Raw genomic sequence first — 27,028 nt, forward strand, 5'->3', positions numbered from 1 at the left:
ATATTATATACATTAATAAAGTGAGAGAATGCACTGATTGTCCAGTGGTTTACTTTTGTTTATTAGGCAATTTGAAAAAACAGAACTGAATGAATAAAAAGGGCGGCGACGGATGAAGATCAACACAAATCCTCATCCTCCAACGCCGCCCTGCAAAGTGCACTTGTGCCTTCAAATGGTTCTCCTCAGCCTGCAGCAGCAAAGTGTTGTAGGAACTCACTGCGGCTGCCATACTTTTAACATTTCCCTTCCTGCGCTCCATCTGTACGTCGCCTGCAGCGTCCATAAAGAGCTGCACGTTTCGAAATAACAGAGACAATGTATCATGCGCATAGCGAGCACTCAACATTAAAAAAATAATTTTAAATTCTACAAAAATACAAGACTATATTACAGAATAAGTTATTTTGGAATGTTGAACATGGGGTAACCCCCTTTTTTGTCATGAGAACACAAAGTCCTGAGTGGTTTTGTGTTTAAAGTCTAGCTTAAAATCTTTAGTGCAGGTGCCAGGAGGGGTGGCGTCCGCCCTGTGGCAGCTGAGCTCCGCAGGCTCGGCGTCCGCGAGGTCGAAGTCCGTCAGGTTGTCTGCTGGCGCCGAATCAATGGCGCTGTCGCAGCAGGAGCAGACCTGGATGAGGGAGAGATGTTGGAATAAAAACTTGACTTCATTGGCTACAGCTGCACAATCCAACAATTCTGCCTTCATAAAGACTAGACTGCTTGGGTTTTCTCATTCATTGCAATAAACAAGAAGAATAAACTGCATCATTGTGCCACCCAGTGGAGAAGTTGGTCAATTCCACTTTAGTGATTCAACCTTTATTATAATAGGACACACACAATCACTCTACAGCAAGCATGTCAAACTCGTTTTTATTGAGGGCCAAATTGCAGTTATGGTTGCCCTCAGAGGGCCGCATTTAACAGTGAATAATATACAGTATAAATTTAAATTTGAAAATTGTCTCTTTTTTTATGTACGCTGTACAAAGCCAACTCTTTAGATTGGACTGTATAAAACTGGCAGCTCAGTCGCCACAGTGTTACTGTGATATCTGCAGGTTTTTATTTTTACAGCATATACAAAAAATACATGGAATTAAATTAAATGGAATGAAAGAACAGTACCACTGTTTTTTTACGTAAAAATTCATGCACGTTTTTTTATACTGTGAAATTTACGGTTGTTGTGTTTTGTAGTTTATTATTACTCTACATTGAAAGCGGATTTTTCTGTAAAAAACGTTACTGTAAAATTTTAACATGAAGAGTTTGTTGGATTACTTGCTTTGAAATCATAAATCAAGCATTTATTTAAAGTATTTATCTTTATTTGAACATTAACATTATTTTGAAATATATGATGAAACAATATTTTGTTCTATTATTAGAGATGATTAAAGTACAAAAATATGTAATTGTACCAATACATTTCTTTTTGTAATACACTTAAGAAAAGTTAAGATACTTTATTTACACGTATTTCCACACTTTCGAGGGCCACACAAATTGATGTGGCAGGCCGGATCTGGCCCCCGGGCCTTGAGTTTGACCCCTGTGCTCTAAACTCTAACCAAACCGAAATAATCATAAAAATAATTATTCCCTTTAATTACTAGAAATACATTTTATAATGGCCTTTTAAAACACCTAAGGACTTTAAAAGCGCCACAAATTAAGAATGTAGAAAAATACATTTTAAGACATAGAAAAAGGTAAATCATACATATGTAAAATATATGTAGCATACAGTAAAACACTTAAATACAGTAAAAATTGCAATAATATCGAAGTTATTAATAATAAAAATATGATATTATTAAATCAATAAATATGATTTATTTCATGTTGGGTTTCATGTGTAAGCTGAGTCAAACAACAATATAATCACTGTTCTGACCAACCCCAGACTGGACTGTGGAACCATTGGAAAGCAAGCCTGTCTGCTGGACATTGAATATTGTGGAGGCTTGTATTACTTTTATGTTTTATTGTTTTGGATGTGCTATTTTTTACAAAACCCAAAACCAGTGAAGTTGGCACGTTGTGTAATTCGTAAATAAAAACAGAATACAATGATTTGCAAATCCTTTTCAACTTATAATCAATTAAATAAACTGCAAAGACAAGATATTTAATGTGCGAACTGAGAAACTTATTTTTTTTGTGCAAATAATCATTAACTTAGAATTTAATGGCATCAACACAATGCAAAAAATTTGGCACAGGGCATTTTTACCACTGTGTTACATGGCCTTTCCTTTTAACAACACTCCGTAAACGTTTGGGAACTGGTTTTCTGAAGTGTTCCTGAGGTCATGTGGTGATATCCTTTACACACTGATGTCGCTTTTTGATGCAGTACCGCCCGAGGGATCCACAGTATGTAATATCATCGCTTACGTGCAGTGATTTCTCCAGATTCTCTGAACCTTTTGATGATATTACGGACTTTAGATGGTGAAATTCCTAATTTCATTGCAGGAACTGGTTAAGAAATGTTGTTCTTAAACTGTTGGACAATTTGCTCACGCATTTGTTCACAAAGTGGTGACCCTCGCTCCTGTTCACCTGTGGGATGCTCCAAATAAGCATTTGATGAGCATTCCTCAACTTTCTCAATCTTTTTTGCCACTTGTGCCGGCTTTTTGGAAACATGTTGCATGGATCAAATTCTAAATAAGCTAATATTTGCAAAAAATAACGTTTCTAGTTCGAACGTGTAAATATCTTGTCGTTGCAGCCTATTCAATTGAGTACAATTTAAAAAAGGATTTGCACATCATTGTATCCTGTTTTTATTTAAGATTTACACAACGTGCCAACTTACTTGGTTCTGGGTTTTGTAGATTCAGCTCAACTAATTTCTGAGATCATTTATTAAAAAACAAAGTCATCAGAAATGTTGTAGCTTACATTGACATCTATGGCTTTGGGCAGACCTCCCTTCTTCATCCATGGGTGGACCTTAATCAGCTCTCTCTTCTGCTCCTCGGTGAAGCACGGCTGACTATTCTGCATCAGCCTAAACTTCTTGCGGTCCTCTTGGAGAACCTTTTGGATGTCACTGCGGGTACAGGGACAGACAACTTTTAGTTGCTTTATTCCAGAAAACACTACAACTTCCCATTAATGGTTGTCTACTGACAGGAGATTGCAAATACAAGCAGATCCCTGTTATAAGATATATAAATGGCCAAACAATACTAACAATGGACGCAACCATAAATACGTCAATTTTTTAAAAAGATGGCTTTCATTGACAATTAATTACTGTACTTACAGAGCGTGCATTTACACAAAATCTTGCTTAAGCATCTTTTTGCTGGAAAAAATGGTTTGAAATCACTTGTCATACAGCCTGCACATTGCGGCATTAAACTTAGACATAGACAAACTTTGATGATGATCGACAAAGGAAATTGTTCCACACAGTAGCTCAGTTACAAAGGATAGATGCACACAAGGGCACAAAAAGAGGGCAAAAACAAAAGGTATTAAGTAGACTAAAAACGTATCATAGTAGCAATATAAAATATCAATCAATCAAATTTTACTTATACAGCCTTTAATTACAAATGTCTCAAAGGGCTGCACAAGCCACAACAACATCCTCGGCTCAGATCCCACATCAGGGCAAGAAAAAAATATAACATATGTAATATTATATATATTATATATACAGTATACAATATATACAGATATATTACATTATATAATATAACAAATACATAACAATTCCAATTACCGTTTAAAATATTACAGTATATATAACAGCTGCAACAAAAAAAAAGGGCAGCATAAAATAAAGAGTAGATCCAGCAGAAAATATACATTATAAACAAAGAGATTTATATTTAAAGAAACCATTAAAAAAACTTATGCTGGGGCTACCTGCAAATCACACTTAACATTAAAATGATCAAATTACTGTTTTTTTATTAAGTTTTCCAGAGCGGGTCTCCCAGTAATGACACCTGTCTACCACCAGAGGGCAGCCAGTAGCCACACAAAGCAGCACAGAGTCACAGCATCTTCAATTATGAATGACTGACACCTTCAGCAATATGTAATATGAGCTAATAGTGTTTCCGATATTTATTTAACCACAGAAGAATGGAAGACATTTTTTTATTAGGATAAAATCAGATTTTGCTACTCACCGAGAGGGGAGCTGGTAGGTCATCATCACCTTGTTGTCAGCTTTGGCCATGAGCAGACATATTTGATCCTGCAGCGCGTACTTCATGATGTGGTCGCTCTGCTCCATCTCGCTGCTGCTCGAGTGACCTTTCACCTTCTGGCTGTTCTGGGATGAATCTACGCTGCCAAAGTATTTACTGCTGTTGCTACCTGGGAGGCGAATACACACATGCTGACAAAAGTTCGGACTACATATTGCCTAAGATAGAGAAATGAACACACCTGTGCCGCTGGCCGACATTCTGCTCTTAGATGTTCCGCTGTTGGACGTCCCGCTGGCCGACGTTCCGAAGCCGTTGGACCTAGAGCCCATGGACCCCGAGGTGGCCGAGCCTGTGCCCGAGCACGAGTCCCCGTGCAGGATAATGTCCAACATGTCGCTGGAGCACGAGTTGGCATCACTGTTGTTGTCGTCGCCGCGAGACACCTGGAAAAGCGGAGAGTCGGCATTATAAGCGAGATGGTTGATGTTCACTCCTCGAGCTTACAATTTGTGGTATACAATCTGTATTTTGCCGTTTTAGTCTTACTTGGTTCAAAATACCAGAAATGATGTCATGGCAAGACACGTTACATTGCATTTATGCTTGCTTAAATGACAAAAAACTCTGCACAGTTTCATGTAAATTCAAAATAATCTGGATCTAGAAGGGCAAAATTCAAGTGTGAATGTGAATTCTGCACAGTATGCACAAATGAGCAGTTGTGAACATTCCTGTGCTCGCCCTGTAGGCGTCAAAGGTACAGTACAGACCAAAAGTTTGGACACACCTTCTCATTCAATGGGTTTTCTTTATTTTCAGGATTATTTACATTGTAGATTGTCACTAAAGGCATCAAAAGTATGAATGAACACATGTGGAATTATGTACTTAACAAAAAAAGGTGAAATAACTGAAAACATGTTTTATATTCTAGTTTCTTCAAAATAGCCACCCTTTGCTCTAATTACTTTTTTTGCACACTGTTGGCATTCTCTCGATGAGCTTAAGAGTTAGTTACCTGAAACGGTTTCCACTTAACAGGTGTGCTTGAAGCTCATCGAGAGAATGCCAAGAGTGTGCAAAGCAGTAATCAAAGTTAAGGATGGCTATTTTGAAGTAAGTAGAATATAAAGCTTGTTTTCAGTTATTTCATCTTTTCCATATGTGTTCATTCATAGTTTGTATGCCTCTAGTGACAATCTACAATGTAAATAGTCATGAAAATAAAGAAAACACATTTAATGAGTAGAAGGTGTGTCCAAACTTTTGGCTTGTACTGTACTTTAGTAAAAAATGTGTTCATCATGTCTTGAAATTGGCTGGCTGGTCCACCCAATACCAGTGTAGCATCAAAAATATACACATTAAAAATAAGGTATTGTTGCGGCAATGTCAGGTTTTGCAGCTCTGGTCTGTGCTGCGGTTATATATGCAAAGTATAAATTTAAAAACGTGGGAGGGGGAGGGAAGAGATATCGTGACAGTTAATATGGACATATGGAATCAGATAGGTATGGTATTGGATAAGGGTGGAGCTTTTCGGATGATTAGCCTACCTCAAAGCTGCAAGCCAGCAGCCTAGAGAACACTTTATCCCAAGACAAACTCTCAGAGAGACGGGACGTGCCCTCGTTATACAACGGTCCAGGTGGACCAAGGAGACTGAGAGATGGCTAAAGGGTGTAAGGAATAATCATGTGTTAACACCCAGGGCCACAGTTCAATTTTGGACTTTTTAGACTGATTTTGACTTTATACATGGCATAGAAGGAAAACATGTAGTTTCAAATATTCTGTGAATCATTCTGAATCACTTCCTAGAGACATTTGAACAATGTCTCATATGCTCATATTTGTGGGACAAGGGGAAGTATAGACATTGTGAATTGTTGCATAGTGGGAGATTTTGGGGAACGAATGAAAGGCTGTGTTGTTTCCTTGTGTACCTGTGTCAGCTCCATCTCTTTGGCCTGCACGCCGCCTGCTCCCTTGTCCCGTTCGACTGCGTTGCTGCCTTGTCCTCCAGGGGGCAGCACCGTGCAGTCCTGCCGGTCCACTGACAGCTCCAGTTCCAGTAAGTTTAAAGGGGAGCTGCAGCGAGACTGGAAGAGCGGAGGGGAAGCCCTGGCTCCACGTCCTCCTCCAGACTGTGGTGTTGAGGAGCGAGACTGACCCTCCAAAGGAGCTTTTTGGGTTTCTGAGGATGGGGGGAAGTAGAACGACGGCGTCATGTAGCCCACCTGGGGGGAAATGGGGTTCTGGGCATTGAATGTAGTCTGAGTGCTAAATTGGGGCGGCATCATGAAGGTACCATGTGGTGGCAAAGCCGTTTGACAAAAAGCCTGTGCCTGGCTGGAGAATCCGCCAGTCAATGGAAGGTACACTGGCTGCGCGGGTGGAAGTCCAGGGGCCATTGAAGGGTACATGAAGTTGGGGAGAACCACAGCCATGAAAGGGGTGACAATGGGTGCCGTATAAGGTGTTTGATGGATGCCTGGTGGGCAAGTTGGAGCGGGGACTCCTTGATTGTCAGCAAAGCCTTGCACAGTGGCATCCGTGCGGGGAAATATAGAAGGGGCCCTGGGGTAAACCTGGAGTGGATAACCAGGGACTACGGCCGGGTAGGCCACGGGGAATGTGGACTGGGGCGTGTCTGAAAGAGACCAGGAGGTGGGGTTAAGGCCGTGATTGAGGGGGGTAGCTCGCGGGTGGTGGTAACTTTGGTGTGACGCCGTGCTGTCTGAGGACTCGGTCTGCTTGGCTCGCTTTAATTTGGTCTTCTTATTGCGGACGCTGCGCCGTGCTGCGTTTGGACCACTCTGCTTTCTGGGCTGAGCAGCTGGGGCGGCTGTGAGGAAGCAGAATTTGAGAATGATCGTAACAAGTAGATAAAAAAACACAACTACTCAAATGGGAATTAACCTGGAAACCTTTACTGACATATATTGAAGCATAACTTATAGACATTTAAAGGAAAACTAAACTGCCATTGTTTTGTAGTTGTATTCCTTTTTTATTTTTTATTTTTATTGTTATTATCTTTTGTACTGATTCAACACTACATTTGTTTTTCTTGTGTCACTTCTGATATGGTTTTGTCATGGTTTACTTGCTTTTTTGTTCTGTTTTTTTTTTTGTGATTATTGTTTTGTATTGATCAAGCCCTGTAACTTTTCCTTTTTTTTCCCTCTAAGTGTGTACGGTGGACAGGCCCTCGGGAGGTGATCTTGTGAACACTTCCTGAGGATCCTTGATGCCGAGGTATGTTCATCCATTTTGCTGTGATCTCGATAGCCTGCAGATCGTGAGCCGCAGCGGGATGGATGGATATATGTATATATATATATATATATATATATATATATATATATATATATATATATATATATATATATATATATATATATATATATATATATATATATATATATATATATATATATATATATATATATATATATATATATATATATATATATATATATATATATATATATATATATATATATATGTATGGATATATATATGTGTGTGTGTATGTATATATATATATACAATATTTGGGTATATTTTCTAATAATGTCTGTACTGTAAACCTTGAGTTGTTAAAGTTCATGTGCACCTCTCTCCTCAAGTGTGTATGTGTGTGTGTATGAGTGGATGTGACTGTCATTTTAACTGTAAAATCTAATAAAATATATTCGCACAAAAAAAAACACAACTACTCAACTTGATACTGCAGACTAATGACGGGGGGATCGATACAAAATACAGTACATGCCAAAAGTTTGGACACACCTTCTCATTCAATGGGTTTTCTTTATTTGCATGGCTATTTACATTGTAGATTGTCACTGAAGGCATCAAAACTACAAATGAACACATGTGGAGCTATGTACTTAACAAAAAAAAGTAGAAATAACTGAAAACATGTTTTATATCCTATTTCCTTCAAAATAGCCACCCTTTGCACTGATTACTGTTTTGCACACTCTTGGCATTATTTTGATGAGCTTCAAGAGGAAGTTACCTGAAAGGGTTTTCACTTCACTGGTGTCATAGTTATGATGCCTGCAGTGACAATCTACAATGTAAATAGTCATGAAAATAAAGAAAATGCATTGAAATGAGAAGTCGTGTCCAAACTTTTGGCCTGTACTGTAAATCCACAGTACATTACCGATACGGAGGTTTACGATACTCGTACACATTTGGGGAGATGAGCATGCTTTAGAGAATTAATCACTTGATATTATCAAATAATCTGATAAAACTAGCCCTTTTAAAAGTTAGTATCATTTGGATTTGGCAAGAACTACTGTTCCTTCTGCCTCCCATTGCAAATAAGAACCTTAGATAAAGTATAAGATAGAAAATTAGTATAAAAGTATGAAGTCAAAAGTTGGTAAACAAAAAAAAATGTATATGTATGCATACTTGAGGGTTTCCCCTCAATGTAACTGAAAGTGGCGCACATCAAAACCATACGAACATAAAACATTATTGTTACATTATGAATGGATATATATATAGCCTATTATGTGTGCACTATGGACTAGTGATGTACCAAAAAGATTTTGATCACGGAGAACGGCACTGACAAAACCAGATGTAAACAGGACGCACGGTATTGTCTGGAGCATTGTCAGCATGTCTTCGATGTGGACATAACTTTAATATATCCAAGATACATCTGCGGACAACGATCTAAAAAATATGTAAATATTATAAGGACAGTGGCGGCTTTTAAGGGGAGAAAATTCCACTGGAGCAGCAATGCCAAGCAAGTGTGACGTCATGCTCGCTGCAGCTAGAGTAGAGTCTCTCAACACAAGTACATTTTATAATAACACCAGAAAAAGATGCTAGATTTGTTGCTAGTTGTGTTTAATTAAAAAAAAGTTTTTAAAAGTGTCTCGACACTTTAAAAATTCTCAACAAAGCAAACAGCACAATAAGCAGCAACAATTAAAAATATGGCTAAATTATATAAAATATATATATAACAGATTTGTTTTTTTAAAAGTATGGAGATATTTTTTGAGCCTTTTTAAATAAAATAATCTAGTAGCAAATTATGCAATTACGTCATAGTGACCATGCCCCCACCACCACAGGTATTTTGGCCATCTAAGGGAAACTCTGTACTTGTTGGCAAAGTATCGTAAAGTGAAATTATTTTTTTTTTGTAAAAAAGTAAAAAATATGCATCTGTTTTGTTGTAGAACAGGGAATGGTGTTTGATTTGATATTTGTAGCATATTTACTTCCGAACCATTGCTTTGCATTAGTATATAGCTGTAATTGCATGATACCGAGCCGTGTTTTGATTGTGGTTACGGTTTTAATTTATTTCAAACATGCATACAGCTACGATATTGTACATTATATTACCACATATCTGAAAAGGAGTAGGAAGAAGCAGAGCGTATTTAATCCTACCCCTTTTCCATTTCACAGCAATTTCTAACAATTCCATTTTTTCACTCCCTGTGCTTACTTGGTATCCTATTACTAAGAATATTATTTAGTTTCCAAAACATTGCCCTTGTACTGACAATTATTAGTATTGCAATGCAAGAGTTTTTGGTATTGTATCGGTAAGCAAGTGTGGGGTATCGCTTATCCCTAAAGGGGACTACCACCAGATATATTGGGTTCTTTCTTGACAGCACTTATATGTAGAATATACGTAGAATATATTTATATTTTTCATATATTATATATATAATATATGATATATATTATATTATTTATTATTATTATTATTGTCTATTGTGAGCGAACTGTGGTGCTGAATTTCCCCCAGGGATCAATAAAGTACTTTCTATTCTATTCTAATGTGCACGTGTGGTTTAAAGTATTACCGTCACTGGCGACCTTTTCCTTCTGGCGCTCCAGGTACTGCGAGCAGTTGGCGTTGAGGTTTGTAAGTTTGCGATGTTCCCTAAAGCGGTTAAGGAAGGCTTGTTCCTCCTTCTGTGTGTGGGCAGCCAGACTCTGCTTGGTCAAGCCCCGTTTCTTGTAAGACTCCCTCTCCTGGCAGGGAGGTCCCACGGCACAAGGTGGAGAAACAGGGTTCTGGGCAGATTCTACAGTCTCACCTGCACCTGAGACATCTTCTATGATTTCTGCATAGATGACAGAGTACGAAAATGTTATCCTTTCATGTAGAAACACGTCTTTTTTTAGCACACACAGCATGACATACTTAACATTTAGATCATGAAAGTAGAAGGAACTTTCGACATACTTTGTGTTGATCAGTCAATTACAACTGACAGACATACATTCATAGAGAAACATAGAAATATGTGGGAAGCAGCACATGCGTTATGTTGGTCATGTGATAAAGAGTGCATGGCGGACATTCCCCTTTTGCACATGACATCACCAACACATGCACATGTGCAGCAAACATGTACATAATGATACGCAGCTGCATTGCACAGTGCTGTGAAAAGTGTTTTTCTCCTGCTTTATTTTCTCTTTCATGGCATATTTGCGGTCAGGTTAGGTTTGAAAATATTTTGGGCACAAATTTACTATTTATTTTTTAACATTCAAAATTAAATTGATTAAAAAACCCACTAACTATATCAAAGAAAATGTGCTCGTTAAAACTCAGTTTGCAGATACATAAAATTAACAAATTACCTTTTAAGTATATAAAGTAAGTTCCCATTGGTGTAAGTTTTACTGCTTTTTCGAGTGGACAATATCACATGATTTTGAATAATGGTGCTCCACAAGTAGTGGAAAAAAACAACTCAAAAATATGCAACAAGAGAGAAAAAATGGTGGACGGGAAGATCTTTTTTCACTGCACTGTACCTGATTCTTGCGGTGGTTTCTTGTCCCCAACATGTACTATGGTGCTACTGTAGCTACACTGGCTTGTAATGGACACCACACTTTCTGGTTTGTTAGGTAAAGGTAGGGGCAGCGAAGTGCCCACTACCGCTGTGGACGTATCACTGGGTTTTTTGTCTTCTAAAGCGGAGAGACCGGACTGATCCTTCAACAATGCGGGTTCTGCCAAAGAGAACAGAAAACAAAACAGACACTGACTTGGGGCTGCCATTTTTGAGTCCTGCGAGAGAAGCTTTGAAACGAATGGCCTTAGAAGGTAGTAGGTTTTTCTCTATGATAAGATGATATTATTTGCTATCCCTTTGTAGAAGCGAGGAAGTGGCTCATACCTTCAGAAACCTGCATGGTGAAACACCCTTGGTGTTTGTCCTCATCGGAGTTAGAAGACGTGGTGTTAGAGGAGGACTGGCATTTCCTTTTCAGAGCGATGGGGACATTACAGTTCTCCAAGTACCTAGTATGTATGACAATGATACACTGTAAAAAATAACCGTAAAAACTACAGCAAGCAATTGTTAAATAGCAACAGTAAAACAAAAGTAGTTTATTACAGTAGTAAATGCAGAGTGTTCTTGCAAAATAAATAGTAGATAAGTATAACAACTTGTATTATATATTTTTGCTCTTGTCCGTGACAATGTTGTTTAACGTATGCATCAGATAAAAAATGAGCCCACAAGCGAACGTAAATATGTAAACAACAAAAGTCTTTGGAGAGCTTTTGTTTTCAACAAAGGGAAAAAGGCCATGGCTCTCACTGTTTCAGCTTTATGTTGAGTTGTATTTTTTGCGGTATTTATCTGCCACACATGGAAGGCCGGTCGGTAAAAATACTGTGTAGGTTAAACCGGTTGCTGGTGCAAAAACGGTTGGGAAATCCTGCTGTTAATATTGCGATTTTGGCTGACATGCAGATTTACTTAAACAGCACAGAGGATGGAGCTTTTCTTGGAAGGGGGCGATGGCTGAAGAGAGGGTACTCCTCAAATTTGGAAACTGAACTGAAAAATTTCAACTTTAATACTGATTTTGAGAGCACTAAGAATAGAAAATGTGACAACATGGTCATGTAGTAATTATTTTGCACAACACAGCAGCAACTAAATCAATGTTGTAATAGCAAAAAAGAGCTAACTCCACAGCCAGCCATACCATGGACGAGTTCAATGTATGATGTTTTTGAACTGAATTGAGCAAATTAACCTACGTGAGTGGTGTCTAAAGTGAGGTTCCACAGCAACACATTATTTAAGCACAGTGATTTTTTTACCTAATAACACTGTCCAGACAGCTGATCTGCTGGTAGGAGTAGACGGTCTGATCGTTCAATGACATCTCTTCAAGGAAAGATGACCTACTCTCTTCCATCAGTGTTCCGGTCTCCTTTGAGTTGAGGAGAGGGGCACAGTCCTTGGGTCGAACCACAGCTGAGCTCTTTTGCACTGACTCTCCTGGAGAGGAGCCAGAAGTTTGAGGGTGAGGTTAAGTTAACACAACCCACTGAACATCAGCTCTCAAAGTGGAACTTACTGATATGAACTTTCTTGCTCTGCTCCTGGCTCTTTTGGAGATGGATTCCTTTGCAGATTTCCTGAAAAGTTCGCTATGACATAGACGAATTCTGTTATTTATTTTAATCTGGTATATGTTAAAGACAAAGTAAAACAACTATCAGTAACTTGTGAAACATGGAGATTGGGTAGAATTAGATCAGCTCTGCTTCTTCCCAACTCCTATTCGGATATGGTGCAAGTGTAAACATGTGATGTACTTTACTCTAACTGTGTTAAGCATTTTTAAAATAAACTAAAGCATTACCAATTGCCATGTAGATAGGATTCTACAAAATTTTGTTTAAACACAAACACCATATTCCTATATCAAGGATCCTATTTTCTGAGTGTCCACAGTACATGTTGACTCACCGGCCTGTCTTTGTTGCTCACTTCCTCCTCCTCTAGATAGAACTTGCTACAATTGCCATTGTTGAGGTTCTCCCCGGAGGAGGTCATGCCCTGTCTTGGGTCAGTGCTGTTCAGACTTCGGTAGCTACTCGACCCACTGTTATGAACCGGCTGATGCATCAAAGTAAAATATATGTTAAGTAAAAACGCTCTTTTGAACTTTTTAATTACTTTTTTTCCTTGTTGACTCTCACCTGCAGGAGGAGTCTGTGAATTTGCTCCGTGATCTCCTGGATATCGGAGTCCATGGTCTTCTGCTCAGCTGCGGCCACAACTGGGGCCATAAATACATCCTCATTCACAGGTCCCCTGGAATCCAACAAATGCAAGTTAACATGGAGTACTTCCTAAAAGTCTATTAAGTTAGGGATTAGGGAAAGTCTGTTGCTTACGTTCGGACTTTGTGCCTCCCGATAACAAAGGAGACCTTGCGGCTCCAGGGGCTGACGAAACTGGACCAGCTGGTGTCAAGGATGACGTATTCGCCGTTGCGTGCGCAGAATCGGATAGACGATTGGTCAAATGGCTGCCCTGCATATTGGAGAACTGAGGATGCCGACAAAGTTATTATTGCTTTGGGTACTTATCAATCAGGTCATTTTTTTTCTAATTGTGAGTATTATTTTAACTCACTCTTTCTGTGAATGGCCAGCATCATTGGTCTGTCATTGGGGTGCAAGTGAAGGAGAACCGACGTGCCAATAAGGTCCTGTGGGAGGTACCCGAGGAGAGGGACCGCCCTGACACACACACACACACACACAATACATATACCATGTTTAGTTAAAAATATAAAAAGTCTTCAGTGCCATACTGTGGAAAATGGTGACATTTAAAAAAAAAATAAATTAACAACTATTGCTTGGATTAAAAAAAGCTCTGCTTCTTTCCACTTCTTTTCGGACATGTTTAATTCTCAAACTGTAATGAAGGGATGTTCTTTAACGTAAGCATGTCCGCAATATAAATACAACCATAACTGTGGAAATTTATGTTATTTCTTACCGTTCATCCACATCCTGGAACACACAACTTGGAGAATGTGTGGTGGTAAAGATGCGTTTGTCAGTGGGTATCCTGGGTGCTGTCAAATGTAAAAAAAAAACAATACATAACACTATTAAAAAACAGGAAAACTATTTTTAACAATATTGTAAAGTATTGAAGAAGTAAGTCTGTTCATTTGTGTCCCCTTACCATCGTAACCAGAGTGAACCCTCTCAGCCAGAAGGAGGCAGCAAAACTGGTCCTCGGCATGAACTGTGACTTGGACCTTCATTAAGTATGGCGTCATGCGGAACGGGTAGTACTGCAGTTCGTCCTTACATTTCTTACCGCCACTGGAAATGGAGGAAATCAGAATTAATGATCAAATGCTTTTTAATTCTGAACGCTGGGAGGAGTACGTCTTCTTGTTTGTCAGCATAATTGCACAAAAAATTTTTTTTTTGTCGCTTAATAAAGATTTAAGATTTTTTCCCCTTCCATCTTTTTACTTAGTTTCTCAGTGAATACAGTATTTTTCGGACTATAAGTCGCAGTTTTTTTCATAGTTTGGTCGGGGGTGCGACATATACTCCGAAACGACTTATGTGTGAAATTATTAACACATTACCGTAAAATATCAAATAATGTTATTTATCTAATTCGCGGAAGAGACGAAGAAATTGTCAGCAATCGTCACACACACACGTCAGCAATCGTCACACACACGTCAACCAATAAGAATTCGGCGGGAAAGGGTCATGGCAGAACTGCATTGTGGGTCATGGAATGTTAACTGCTATATGCTACTGCCGTAGCTATTAAAATGAATCATTTCATCGTTGGCGGTAACTTGTAAAATTGAGAAGGGCTGAACAAAAATGGCACCGAAAAAGAAATCATGTACTGCAGATTACACAATATCAAATAATATTAAATATCTCATTCGTGGAAGAGACCAAGAAAATGTCAGCAATCGTCCAACAGACGTCAACCATTAACAATTTGGCGGGGGAGGGTCATGGCAGAAGTGCATTTTGGGTCATGGAATGCTAACTGCTATATGCTACTGCCGTAGCTATTACAATGGATCATTTTATCGTTGGCAGTAACTTATAATAACTAAGAAGGGCTGAACAAAAATTGGACCAAAAAGGAAATCATGTACTTCAGATTACAAGCTGGACATAGTGAAATATGCAGCAGAAAACGACCAGAGGAAGCTGCGCATACCTTTGGAGTTGGCAGAGTTGTTTAGAAGCGACATCGAGGAAGAAAATTTCATCGGATTTATCGATTAAGAGTGACAGATTTTTTGGTAAACGTATAGCATGTTCTATATATTATAGTTATTTGAATGACTCTTACCATAATATGTTACGTTAACATACCACGAACATTCTCAGTTGGTTATTCATGCGTAATATAAAGTACACTTATTCAGCCTGTTGTTCACTATTCTTTATTTATTTTAAATTGCCTTTCAAATGTCTATTCTTGGTGTTGGATTTTATAAAAAAAAAATTCCCGAAAAAATGCGACTTATACTCCAGTGCGACGTATATATGTTTTTTTCCTTCTTTATTATGCATTTTCGGTCGGTGAGACGTATACTCCGGAGCGATTTATAATCCGAAAAATACGGTAATTAAGTATTCAATTTGCTGTTGACTTAAATTTGGACTGTTCATCTTACATTAGTCTGCTGAATAACAAAAGCACAAACAATGTATATCAATAATCCGATTACCTGTGACGATGATGTCACAAAGTAATAATAACAGTGAAAAAAACGGAGGGGAAGGAAAGCATGAATAGAAATGACAAACAAGTACGAGCAGCAGATGGTCCGCTGCCGTAACGCGCCATTATCCACCCACCTGATACGGCAAAAAAAGGACTTTTCCTGCATGCAGTCAGGCGGCGATGAGTCTGTAGCGAGAAAAAGGACATGTTTTAATTCAGGAGAAATGAGATATAATTCCTGCAGCTGCTCAGATTTGTATTAATGAGAATCTCTACATTTGTAGGAAGTTAATTATTTTTCCACAAAAGTTGAGGTCATCGTCATGAATAAGTACATTACGTACATCAGCAGAATCAACATGGGCTGTATCAAAAATATTGTTAGTGGAAAGTCACCTACCAGCTCCAGTGCACATGCTCCAGGAGGGCAGACGGTAAGGTGTGGTGAAGCTGTAGAACACGCTGACATCCTGCGGGATCAAGAACTCCACAAACTTGGTGTCCTTGAACACTTCCCTTTTGCAATTAAGGATGGAGGCGGCTTGGTCGGAAATGTACACAATCTTTCCTGTGATGAGCGATACGGCGACAGCAAAAATATCCTGTTGGATTGACGACCACAGTTAACAACCAACCAACAAAAACTATTCCAATGTAAATATTATGTTATATATTCTGCTATGTTCTAATATTTTGCTCTCCTGCATTTCAACAGTGATTGGATAGCGGTACAACTAAAATGGTACCAATTGTTAATGAATAGATAAAAATTGAAAACGATACTAACTTTCTTTTTGGCTAATGACAAGAATTACAAAAATGGTGCGCGGGTGGGAGTGGGGGGGGGGGTAATTGATTCTTACTTTTATGTACTCAAATGTAATTGAGTAAATAGAAATCAGTATATTATACTATAACATTCAGGAGTGGTGGAGGGCACAGACATTAGCAATGAGCAACAACCTAACAGTTCTCACTTATATCCATCAGTAGTAGACTTGCTATAGAAGCGCTAAAATCGATAGCAAAGTGAGCGAGGAGACAACGCAGTCAAAGTGGAGTCAATAAATAAGACCGTCCAAAAAACGGCACATACTGAAGAGGCAGTAAGAAAACGGCTTGAATATGTCCGTAAAACACAATCTGTGCAAAATTTAGACCAAAGAACCACCATTACATGTTATGTAGACTAAAACGTAGTGTTTTAAATGTTGCAGTCAAAGTACCCTTTGACTGCAACATCATGCTAAGTATAGCATGTTCACTTAAGAAAAACAAAATGATCAAACTAAAATTTCCCATGTCTTTGCTGACTGACAAACAGTTGGCAAAGATCCAGGTTTTATTGTGTAGTGAAGCTTCTTCTCTCAAAAATGGAGCAAAAATTAAGGAGATTATAGATTGTTTCTTTGTTTAGTGCTCACCAACAGACACAATTATTTAGCTTATTATAAAGTCAATTTTACATAATAAGGAACTTTTACATAAGTTTGGTATAATGCTGTTAACTAACCAACTCAGAAAAGTCTGAACTGAATAAGAGGACACATTTTGGCCCATGTTAGGATCTTAACTACAGTTAAAACGCATAATACAAACACCCTCCAAAAAAACCTGTTTTGTACAAAAAACACAAGTTTAGCTCTAACATTGGAACAATTCACTGACTTACATTGTTTTTAAGGGTGTATTCTGAAGTAATGCTGTCTATCTCGTCTATGGTATAGGAGGAAACATCCAGGCCTGACGGTTGACTGTCATTGGTCATCAGCAGCTGGTAATACTCCTCATTAGCTGCACAAAAACACAACTTCCAAATCAATTTAACTGTTAAAAGTACAGCAGACTTCCAACATGAGACAGGGACTTTACCTTCCACCTGCTTGACACAGCGCAGGGCGTACTCGAGGGTGTTCAACGTGGTGGACTTGCTGTTGTGTCTCTTTTCGGCCGGCACATGACGCTTCAGCTCCTTGAGAGTTTTTAGCAGCTCTTTTTGGGTCTTGGCTTTGGCAGATTCTTGACTGCTGCAAGTGGCACCAGAACATTTTGGCCAAGTCAAGACATGGTTGAGAAAGATAAGACTGAAGGCTTGATGTAGAGAGGCTAGAATCTAACCTGCAGCCGCTGGTGGACGGGTTGTCCTGCTCGGAGCTCAGCAAACTGAAGGCATTGGAGCTGCTGGGGGGAGATGGACTGTGGGAGTTGGAACTATGGATTAGACAGAGGAGCAGAATAATTGTAATGACTAAGAGTATTCCACAATGATTCTTTCATAACAGAGTGAGCTCAAGGAAATAAGGCTACTTTATAGTAGATTATTGTTCCATATGCCAGGGTTTAACACAGCGGCACATTTGTTGTATTTTCTTCGAAATTTTATCTGGATTTAGGAGAGATGCCTCCCAAGAGTTACATAAGAATCAGATAAAAATGCCATAAAACGGCATAAACCACAGTGTGTGGTGTTAAGTTTGGCTGCCTCGTCTCTTTTTGGGAGAGAGCTGACAAAAGAAGGCGCACTCAAAGATGCAATGTCCCCATTTGGAGAGCCTTAACCCGAGTGTTGTTACAAGGGTGCTCAGCGGGTTGGCACATCCAAAACCACTGTAGGGACAGGTAGATTTCATAACCCAGCTGAAGCTGTAATGGCTATAACAGAAAGTGCAGTATAAAAATACACTAACAAAAACTTTATAAACATACTTATTAGTCATTGCATGGGTAGATTAGAATGTCCAGTAGTAATTCTCAGTCATATTCAGCCAACAATCAATCGAGATTATACTGCACCATAGCTTCTTTCTAATATTTTATTAACTCTATTTAACTATTTAAGCCGCGACTCGGAACTCGAAGACAACCACCAGTAGTCACACCACTCAATTAACCAAACACATTAATTTAAACGAAGCAGAAACGGACACACAAGACATCAGGTCAATCTGGACAGAGAGTTGTATGTGTGTTTCCTTAGATTAACCTACAAGCTTACAAGGCAACTACAGGCCAAAATAGACTCTAAGACGCTGACTCATAACAACACAGGTGCACCTAAATAACAAGCTTACCTGGCTATGAATAGACAACAAGTAGCATCTCTAATTATAAGTGGTATAAGTGGCAACAGCTGGTTTTAGAGGGGCCAGACCACACATGGACAAGTCGGATAATTGGAAAGCTTTTTTTGGGAGGCTAATTGACTGCATTTAGTTGGTCTGTGTTACATCATTGGAGAAACATTAGCTTACCTTCAAGAACACAATCAAAGCCACTGCAATACAAAAGTGAGTGAGTAATTACAGAACAGTGCAATAGATAAATACTATATTTACTGTTTACTATTCCTTCTGTTGTCTTCTTACTATTGCAGTAAATATAAGGTTGATTTCAAACATTCAATAACTTACTTTACAATTATTGGTTTAAGTTTAAGAGAAAAAATGTACTACATAAATGTTTATATTTGTCACAATTAACAATCATATTGAATAAACAAACAGATCAGTATATAAAAGCTACAAACAATACAGCGTGTATCTCAATTCCAGCATCAAAACTAGATTTTGGTTTACACGCTTTAAATACACTATTGTGGGACCTCTGGGACATTGTTGAAAAATACTTGAATAAAAAAGGACATTTAAAGCCTCACTTGTATTACCTCCTTACTGAACAAGAAGGCTTAGCTATAGACTACTAACAGCTGACCGTAATGGCAACTCACACTATGAATAACCTTCTTATGCAACTAATAATAGAAACAGCTTTGTAAATAGCCTATTCAAGTCCAACAAACACAAAGGGAACATGTATTATAGCTGTGTCTTAACTTCGGCTTGAGCAAGTGGGTCAAGGAAAACTCTTGCCAACGGAAAGAGCTTAATGTGGCAACAAGGGACTCCGTTTTAGTCTGGACTAGAGTTGAAAAGCAGTGCAAGGTGGCCCAAAGAGGTTCAATGTCGTTGTCCAAGAAGGTCTAATTCTTGTCTCTCCCTGGCGAGGAAGCTCAACTTCCTTCCTCAACATGGTAATGCATGCAAGCAACTTGTATGAACGGACACTCATCCTGGTTATAAATGTGTTCTTCCTTCTGCTTTGACTTTGTATTGTACTGGCGTCGCAATCGAGAGTGTGATGCTTTCTACTTCCAGTGAGGCGGGGCAATGTTAAAACAGCATCACCGCATGCAAACAATGTGTTGCTATGGTGATAAACAGAGACTGTTGACAGCGCAACAAAGTCTCTCTGCCAAATGATGCAGGTCTGGACTTCCTACGGGGAGCAGCCATAATTTTTTTCTCACCACTACAGACTCCTGGCCCCCTGTCAAAAGAGGATTGTATGTGCAAGCCTCGATTGTATGTGCAAGCCTGGATACATTTTAAGGTGTTTTATGAACTTTGTGAAATATACAGTACAGTGTTCCCTAAATTATCGTGGGGGTTACTGTCCAGGCCCCCCTTTAGAAGATGAATTTCCACTGTATATTTTATTTGGAATGCAAAAATCATCTGCATTCAAAGTCTTTGCAAGCCCTCCACACAGCTTTCACACACTTGTATATGAACACTTGCTAAATGGAAGGATGGATGGATGTTCACATGTGTTGAGATAACCAAAATATGTGTGTATTACTCATCCTGAAAAGTTGATACATCTGTAAAATATGATCAACCCTTTGAGTGGCTTGTTAAACAGAAAACTCATCAGATACAAGGATCTTTGGATGTTGTGTTGAAGTGCTAATCAACGATTCAAAACACTCACCTTTTGTTGCTCTCAGAAGACTCCAGCAAAGCGGAATCTTTGCTGGTACTGTTGGAGCTGCGCACCGACTCCAAGCCGTTGCTCTCATTGCTGTGGCTCTCGTTGCCGCTGCCGCTACCGCTGGACCCGGTACTCTTCATTTCCGCGTCTTCCTCCGGGAGTGATCGGGAGCGGGCGCTTTTGCGATGGTTGCGTGGCAACGTGGGAGGTTCCTGACCGCTGCTGTCGCTGCCTTCCGACGGCATGCCGAGGTCAGCCCCACCTTGGCTGTAGCCATTCATCCTCTGCAGCTGTGCCATGGAGCTGCACGATGTGGATGCTCTGCGTGCTGGAGCACTATCCTGGTCCTCCAGCATCGAAAAGCAGTAGTGCTTGGAGTCTGAATCTTCTGACATCAGGAGGTCTGCTGTCTTGTTTTTGTTGCTGATGAGTGGACTGGAGGGGACACAATCACCCCATTGTCAAGGCCCTGCTGTTGGTAGAAATCTGTTGAGATAAGAACATTCATCTTAACAAGAAAATGTTACACATTTAACCTAAAAACATGTCTAAAGTGTGACTGATTGAGCACCATTGGGCATTTGTGTTGCCAGATATTCAGACAATATGGCTGTAGATTAAAGTTGCATTCCTATGGCATTGCCCCTTAAACTATACTGTAATAAAAATGGAAGGTGAGGGGTGCATTCAATGTTATGATATAGTGAACATTTGTTGTTAATGTTGTGAAGGTCACCAAATCTCAAAAAGTTGAATGCTTTTTAGCACATAGCAGGGTTCATTTTCTGACCTCTAGAAAACACTGCAGGTGCTTCTCTGATCTACAGTGAAACTACTGCTTGGCTCAAACAGTGTGGCCTTTAAAAGAAGAGACAATCCGTTCCATCTGAGCCCTCCCTTTAACCTTTTCAAATGGGATCAACCATCGAAGGTCATATGAAATGCAAGAATGTCATCCGAGGTCGTGTTGTCATTTTGTGGCTTTTCATCCTCTATTCGATTGAAAAGCAGTGCAATCTCAGACTGTGATGAAACTTCACAAAAGAAGTCAATAAAAAAACGGTCTGCTCTTACCACCCTGAGGGTCTTATCCCAGAAGATTTTCTCTGGTTACAGGACTTGACAAGTTTCACAATTTTGGCAGCACGAACAAGTCACATGTTTGGACATTGAGACAGGCGGATACTATAACCAAGGAGACAACTTAACACCATGTTTGGGGAAAAATATGGTAGATAATCCGGTGAATGTGGGAGAAAAATGCTGCTTGTTTAAATTGGGCATGCTTGATACATTTACACAAAGTATACCAAATCGTACAGTGGAGGTGAATCAAACAGCTTCTTGTCCTCCATGAAAAGCATGTAGACTGTTACATACTTCACAATCTCCACCTACTTTGACATGGGGTCATCAAAGTTCAGCCAAGTTTGGGGAAGTAGGTCAATATGCAGAAAAGCTGTATTACAGTATTTTCTATGTAGAGATGTGTAGGTCCAGGAAACTGCAGCAATTGTGCTGTTCAAATCGTCAATTTGTACAATACACTACTGTATATCTAATTGTTGACCACTGACCAACATTAAGTCTTAAGTTTGTATCGTACAGTATTTTATGTTATTCCTGGTGTTTTGTCTCCCAAAACATATCGTTATTGTTTTTTTTAATAATCGCTACACTGAGCTTAAAAAAGATTGCCTATCAATTGAAAGCGCAGACGGAAAACAAATATCTAATGTCCAAAATGCAGTGAACAACAAAAAAATACTAATGACAAAATGTACATGTTGTTCAATAGGAACTGCACCGTCTTGGAATTTATTTTGCCTATTTTCTGTGTGGAGTTTGCATGTTCTCCCTGTGACTGCGTGGGTCCACTCCGGGTACTCCGGCTTCCTCCCACCTCCAAAGACATGCACCTGGGGATAGGTTGATTGGCAACACTAAATTGGCCCTCGTGTGTGAATGTGAGTGTGAATGTTGTCTGTCTATCTGTGTTGGCCCTGCGATGAGGTGACAACTTGTCCACTGTGTACCCCGCCTACAACCCGAATGCAGCTGAGCTAGGCTCCAGCGACCGCCCGCAACCCCAAAAGGGACAGGCGGTAGAAAATGGATGGATGTATATTGTTCGCAGTACTTATGAGAGACAAGAACAAATTTGAAAGCTAAAAAAAAACGCTTGTAAATTGTGACTAGTAATGCAACTAATGGAAGAAATCCATTCCACCTTAGAATCAATGTATCTAAAAACAACAACAATACTTAATTTATGTTCTGCAACCCGCATAATAACCAAGCTGTAACGACAAAAAACATCTGTGTTCTTGTCTTTCATGATTGTGAACGATAGGTAAAATCCCTCAAAAAGTACAGATTTCTTTTAAGCTTGTCCAAACAAATACAATCATGACTGTCTACAAGTACATACAATGCTCAAAATAGATGTCATTGTTTTTGCCTAAAAAATAATTAAAACCAAATCAATATGGTCCCACCTGGTTTGACATTTAATTAGAGTAAACATCCTCCTGACGGTTTCCAATCATGTCTAAAGATGTTATGTTCAGTCTATTTGGGAGGTTTCCAGGTCGAGCCGACTCACTTATATGATTATTCATCTATTGCAAATAAGGGGCTCTTTGCAACTTGCTTCAAGTTTTTTAAACCCAAAAATATAACAGGAAAACCACCGGCCAACTTATGTTACGATAAGTGGTTTAAGAGAATATATTTGATTAACGTTTAGATTTGTCGCAATTAATAATAAAAACTGCTTGTCGGCCCAAGGAATTAGTCTTGCCACTGTCTCGACAACGACACGTCCCTGAGGACAATTTACAGTCATGTTGTTGCCATGAAGGATAGACTATACATTCAAAGATAACTAACATAAGTAGTTAAACATTGCCAGATTAATATCCTTAGCTGACAATACACAAAGCTATAAGCATTGCGCATGTGTTATGTAGGGCATAGTTTATATGCTAATTACCAGAAGAGGGCTGGATATAATGCTTATAACACTGAATGTTGCCTTCAAGGCAGCCGCGTAAAGGTTGCAATCAGCCCATTTAACTGACAGAACATTATTGACCTGTTCTAGTCTATCGTCTGCACTGAAAAAAGCAGGACACCTCTAAAGTTCACCTTAATGTTATTTCCGGCAGGGTGCGCAGTGGTTGTGAGACAGAAATTATCACTTAAACGGAAACAGTTACAGCGAGCACACAGCCCCTAGAAGGTTAATTGGCTTCAAGGACACACATAATATATTTATAGGTTATATACCTGAATCATCGGGACATGTCACTCCCGGATGAAAAAGGGATGAATGAAAAAACTTACAATTTGAAAAATTTTAGTATGCCGTTAGCATCAATGAACAGTCTTCTAAATTCAAAAGTGTCTAGGATTGATGAGACTAAAGGGACAAGTTTAACTTGTTGCCTTTGGGTCAAATCCCAACAGTCCACGAATAGCATCAAGCAGAAAACTAAGACTTAATAGCTAGCAAGAAAATAGTTTGCAGCAGATTCCGAAAACAGGAGAGGTTGTAGAAATGGGAAACTTTGGGCACTTCACAATTCGATTACGATTCAGGAGCTACGATTCAATTAACAATCGATTATTTTTGCATCTTAATTTCATATGTACTGATGTTTTACTTTTTTCTTTGTTCCACTGAATAAACTGACAGTCATCCTGTGAACCATTTAATTCTGAATGACTGCTAATACATATGTCATCTCAAACCACATTATACAACGTTAATGTGTATCAGGTTGGGGGTTAGTTACATTCCTAATCACACAGTGCAGTTCAGTTAGACTCCATCTTTACTGTACAGAGACTTACATAAGGGAGAACAAGGCGACACAAATAGGGATGCAAGAGGTTGAAATAATAGCTAGTAAAAATAATAACTAGTAATACTCAGCTCTCATGGTGCAAAAAGCTAAAGCTATCCAGGATCCTTCTGTATTCATATATTTTAGTGCAAAACAAATGCGGTGATCTATCTGATTTTGTTGGTGCTCAGTAATATCCTAGATCAGCATTTCTCAAACTTTTTTCACCTCAGAAAACATTCAGCCCTTCAAATTACACCATAACAACCAACATTAAAATAAACTAGTGTAGTTCATTCAAAACAAGGCCGAAGTTTCATTCAACAAACATATTTGATATTTTTGGCCATTGTAACATTACACACAGTTTGAACAGCAACACTTTGTTTGAAAATACATAAATAAAACACTGTACTTTAATCAAGTGATTCTGTGGCGTACCACTAGAACAGGTTTTATCCAGCCCACGGGATTAGTATAAAAATTAGCCGAAAGTTTTGAATGAAAGAAACTGCTGTTTTAAATGTGTCCACTAGATATCACAATAGCAATTTTATGTATCTTTGTAGGTTATGCTACATGTGTAAAATAAATAGACCACATGAAGTTAGTGCACCAGTCGAGGAAAATGAGCAAACAACATTAATAACATCTTGTAATTTAATTTTGATATTATTTTTTTTATCATGATGGATGGAAAATTAACACCAATGAGTTGACTGATGAACATTATCACATGATTTATTCAGAAAGTATCAATAACGACAAATAAAGATCAAATACTATTAACTGCAACATGTAAGTGTAAGAAAAACACCCAACAACATTATGATTTGTGCATTTTTAGAATGTTTGTTCTATTTTTGAACAAACAAAACAATCTGAAGTTGTCTTTATTTTATTGTGCCGTGATTTTACCAGTCTGGCCCACTTGGGAGTTGATTTTTCTCCATGTGGCCCCCGATCTAAAATTAGTTTGACACATCTGCATTAGAAGGTACCAAATTTTGATACTCACTGTCCTAGAGCAGTGGTTCTCAAATGGGGGTACGCGTACCCCTGGTGGTACTTGAAGGTATGCCAAGGGGTACGTCAGATTTTTTTTTAAATATTCTAAAAATATCAACAATTCAAAAATCCTTTATAAATATATTTATTGAATAATACTATGAACAACAAAATAAGAATGTAAGTTCATAATCTGGGAAAAGAAATGCAACAATGCAATATTCAGTGTTGACAGCTAGATTTTTTGTGGACATCTTCCATAAATATTGATGTTAAAGATTTATTTTTTTGTGAAGAAATGTTTAGAATTAAGTTCATGAGTCCAGATGGATCTCTATTACAATCCCCAAAGAGGGCACTTTAAGTTGACGATTACTTCAATGTGTAGAAATCTTTATTTATAATTGAATCACTTGTTTATTTTTCAACAAGTTTTTAGGTATTTTTATATCTTATTTTCCAAATAGTTCAAGAAAGACCAAATGAGCAACATTTTGCACTGTTATACAATGTAATAAATCAGAAACTGATGACATAGTGCTGTATTTTACTTCCTTATCTCTTTTTTTCAACCGAAAATTATTTGCTCTGATTAGGGCATACCTGAACTTCATGAACTTAATTCTAAACATTTCTTCACAAAAAAAAAAAAGAAATCTTTAACATCAATATTTATGGAACATGTCCGCAAAAAATCTAGCTGTCAACACTGAATATTGCATTGTTGCATTTCTTTTCACAGTTTATGAACTTACATTTATATTTTGTTGAAGTATTATTCAATAAATATATTTATAGAGGATTTTGAATTGTTGCTCATTTTAGAATATTTTAAAAATCTCATGTACCCGTTGGCATACCTACAAGTACCCCCAGGGGTACACGTACCCCCATTTGAGAACCACTGTCTTAGAGGACCCGAATGGATCACATTCACACAGCCCAACAGTATGTTTATAGTAACAGAGACAGAACCTGGAAAAAATCCAAACGAAAAGCCATAAAACACAAAAAGGGGCACATTAAGTTAATAATTATTTTACATTTTTTGTTTACCATTTAAGTTATTTGATATTTAGTTGTGTTTTCTAAACAGGACTAACAGATGATGAAGAGTAAAACAAAATAAAACATAATAAGGAGTGGAAGCATTTCAGCATGAGAAAAGGCGTTGCAGCATGACAAACGTGCTGCTATGGCTGCTCTTTATGTAAGGTGTTGTGGTAAGGACGACCTACCAGAAACAACTCTACCAATTCATTCGACGACGCGGTGGCGATCCCCTTCTTTTACACGATGAGTGCATCTTAATTTGCTATGGCGTTTAGCGTGCAACCAATGCATGGTGACAGCAACACACACAAACTGTGTCAGTGTGCTGTCAGTCAGTAGTCTAATGACACAGTTATGCAACTTTAAGAACATGCACACAAACTGCCTGTTTCTGAGAGTAGTTCGTGATAAATCCACACATACCTTTACAAACTGGACAATGCCGGTCGCGTTGTGTCGTAAAAGCTCGCTTGGTCGGTGGTTGAATCCAAACAGCGCGACTGTATTCGGTTAAAGTTGTCCCTGACACACTTGCTGTCTCTCGGTCAAATTTCCACACACTGCGCTGACGACACTGTGCAGCCAGTGA

General features: G+C 38.6%; 1 protein-coding gene across 2 annotated transcripts; it reads right to left on the bottom strand.

Annotated features, from left to right (window-relative positions):
- Positions 1 to 37: 37 nt before the first annotated feature.
- Positions 38 to 27,028, bottom strand: per2 (period circadian clock 2). Of its 2 annotated transcripts, none has more exons than XM_061920366.1 (23): positions 26,863 to 27,028; positions 20,528 to 21,013; positions 17,876 to 17,968; positions 17,630 to 17,784; positions 17,430 to 17,551; positions 16,158 to 16,359; positions 15,892 to 15,943; positions 14,225 to 14,367; positions 14,033 to 14,111; positions 13,661 to 13,767; positions 13,420 to 13,573; positions 13,222 to 13,336; positions 12,989 to 13,138; positions 12,594 to 12,666; positions 12,334 to 12,514; positions 11,393 to 11,517; positions 10,058 to 10,321; positions 6,137 to 7,038; positions 5,747 to 5,863; positions 4,429 to 4,633; positions 4,167 to 4,356; positions 2,920 to 3,070; positions 38 to 631 (listed from the first exon to the last, which is right to left on the bottom strand). In XM_061920366.1, the coding sequence occupies exons 2-23, from the start codon at positions 20,920 to 20,922 to the stop codon at positions 443 to 445; spliced, it is 4,164 nt and encodes a 1,387-aa protein (XP_061776350.1). In that variant the 5' UTR covers positions 20,923 to 21,013; positions 26,863 to 27,028; the 3' UTR covers positions 38 to 442. The 2 variants fall into 2 exon arrangements, with proteins under 2 accessions (XP_061776350.1, XP_061776349.1); XM_061920365.1 differs by lacking the exon at positions 5,747 to 5,863 and adding an exon at positions 11,025 to 11,225.

The sequence above is a fragment of the Nerophis ophidion genome, linkage group LG14 (genome assembly GCF_033978795.1).
Source record: "Nerophis ophidion isolate RoL-2023_Sa linkage group LG14, RoL_Noph_v1.0, whole genome shotgun sequence".
NCBI classification, from domain to species: Eukaryota; Metazoa; Chordata; class Actinopteri; order Syngnathiformes; family Syngnathidae; genus Nerophis; species Nerophis ophidion.

Bases quoted from the DNA above. Each gene is read 5' to 3' on its own strand.
- per2 (XM_061920365.1), bottom strand. From the start codon at position 20,922: ATGTCAGAAGATTCAGACTCCAAGCACTACTGCTTTTCGATGCTGGAG. The intron at 17,552-17,629 runs GTAAAGTCCCTG...GTTTTTGTGCAG, and splicing joins CTGTGTCAAGCAGGTGGAAG to CTAATGAGGAGTATTACCAG. The intron at 13,574-13,660 runs GTGAGTTAAAAT...CGGCATCCTCAG, and splicing joins GCTGGCCATTCACAGAAAGA to TTCTCCAATATGCAGGGCAG.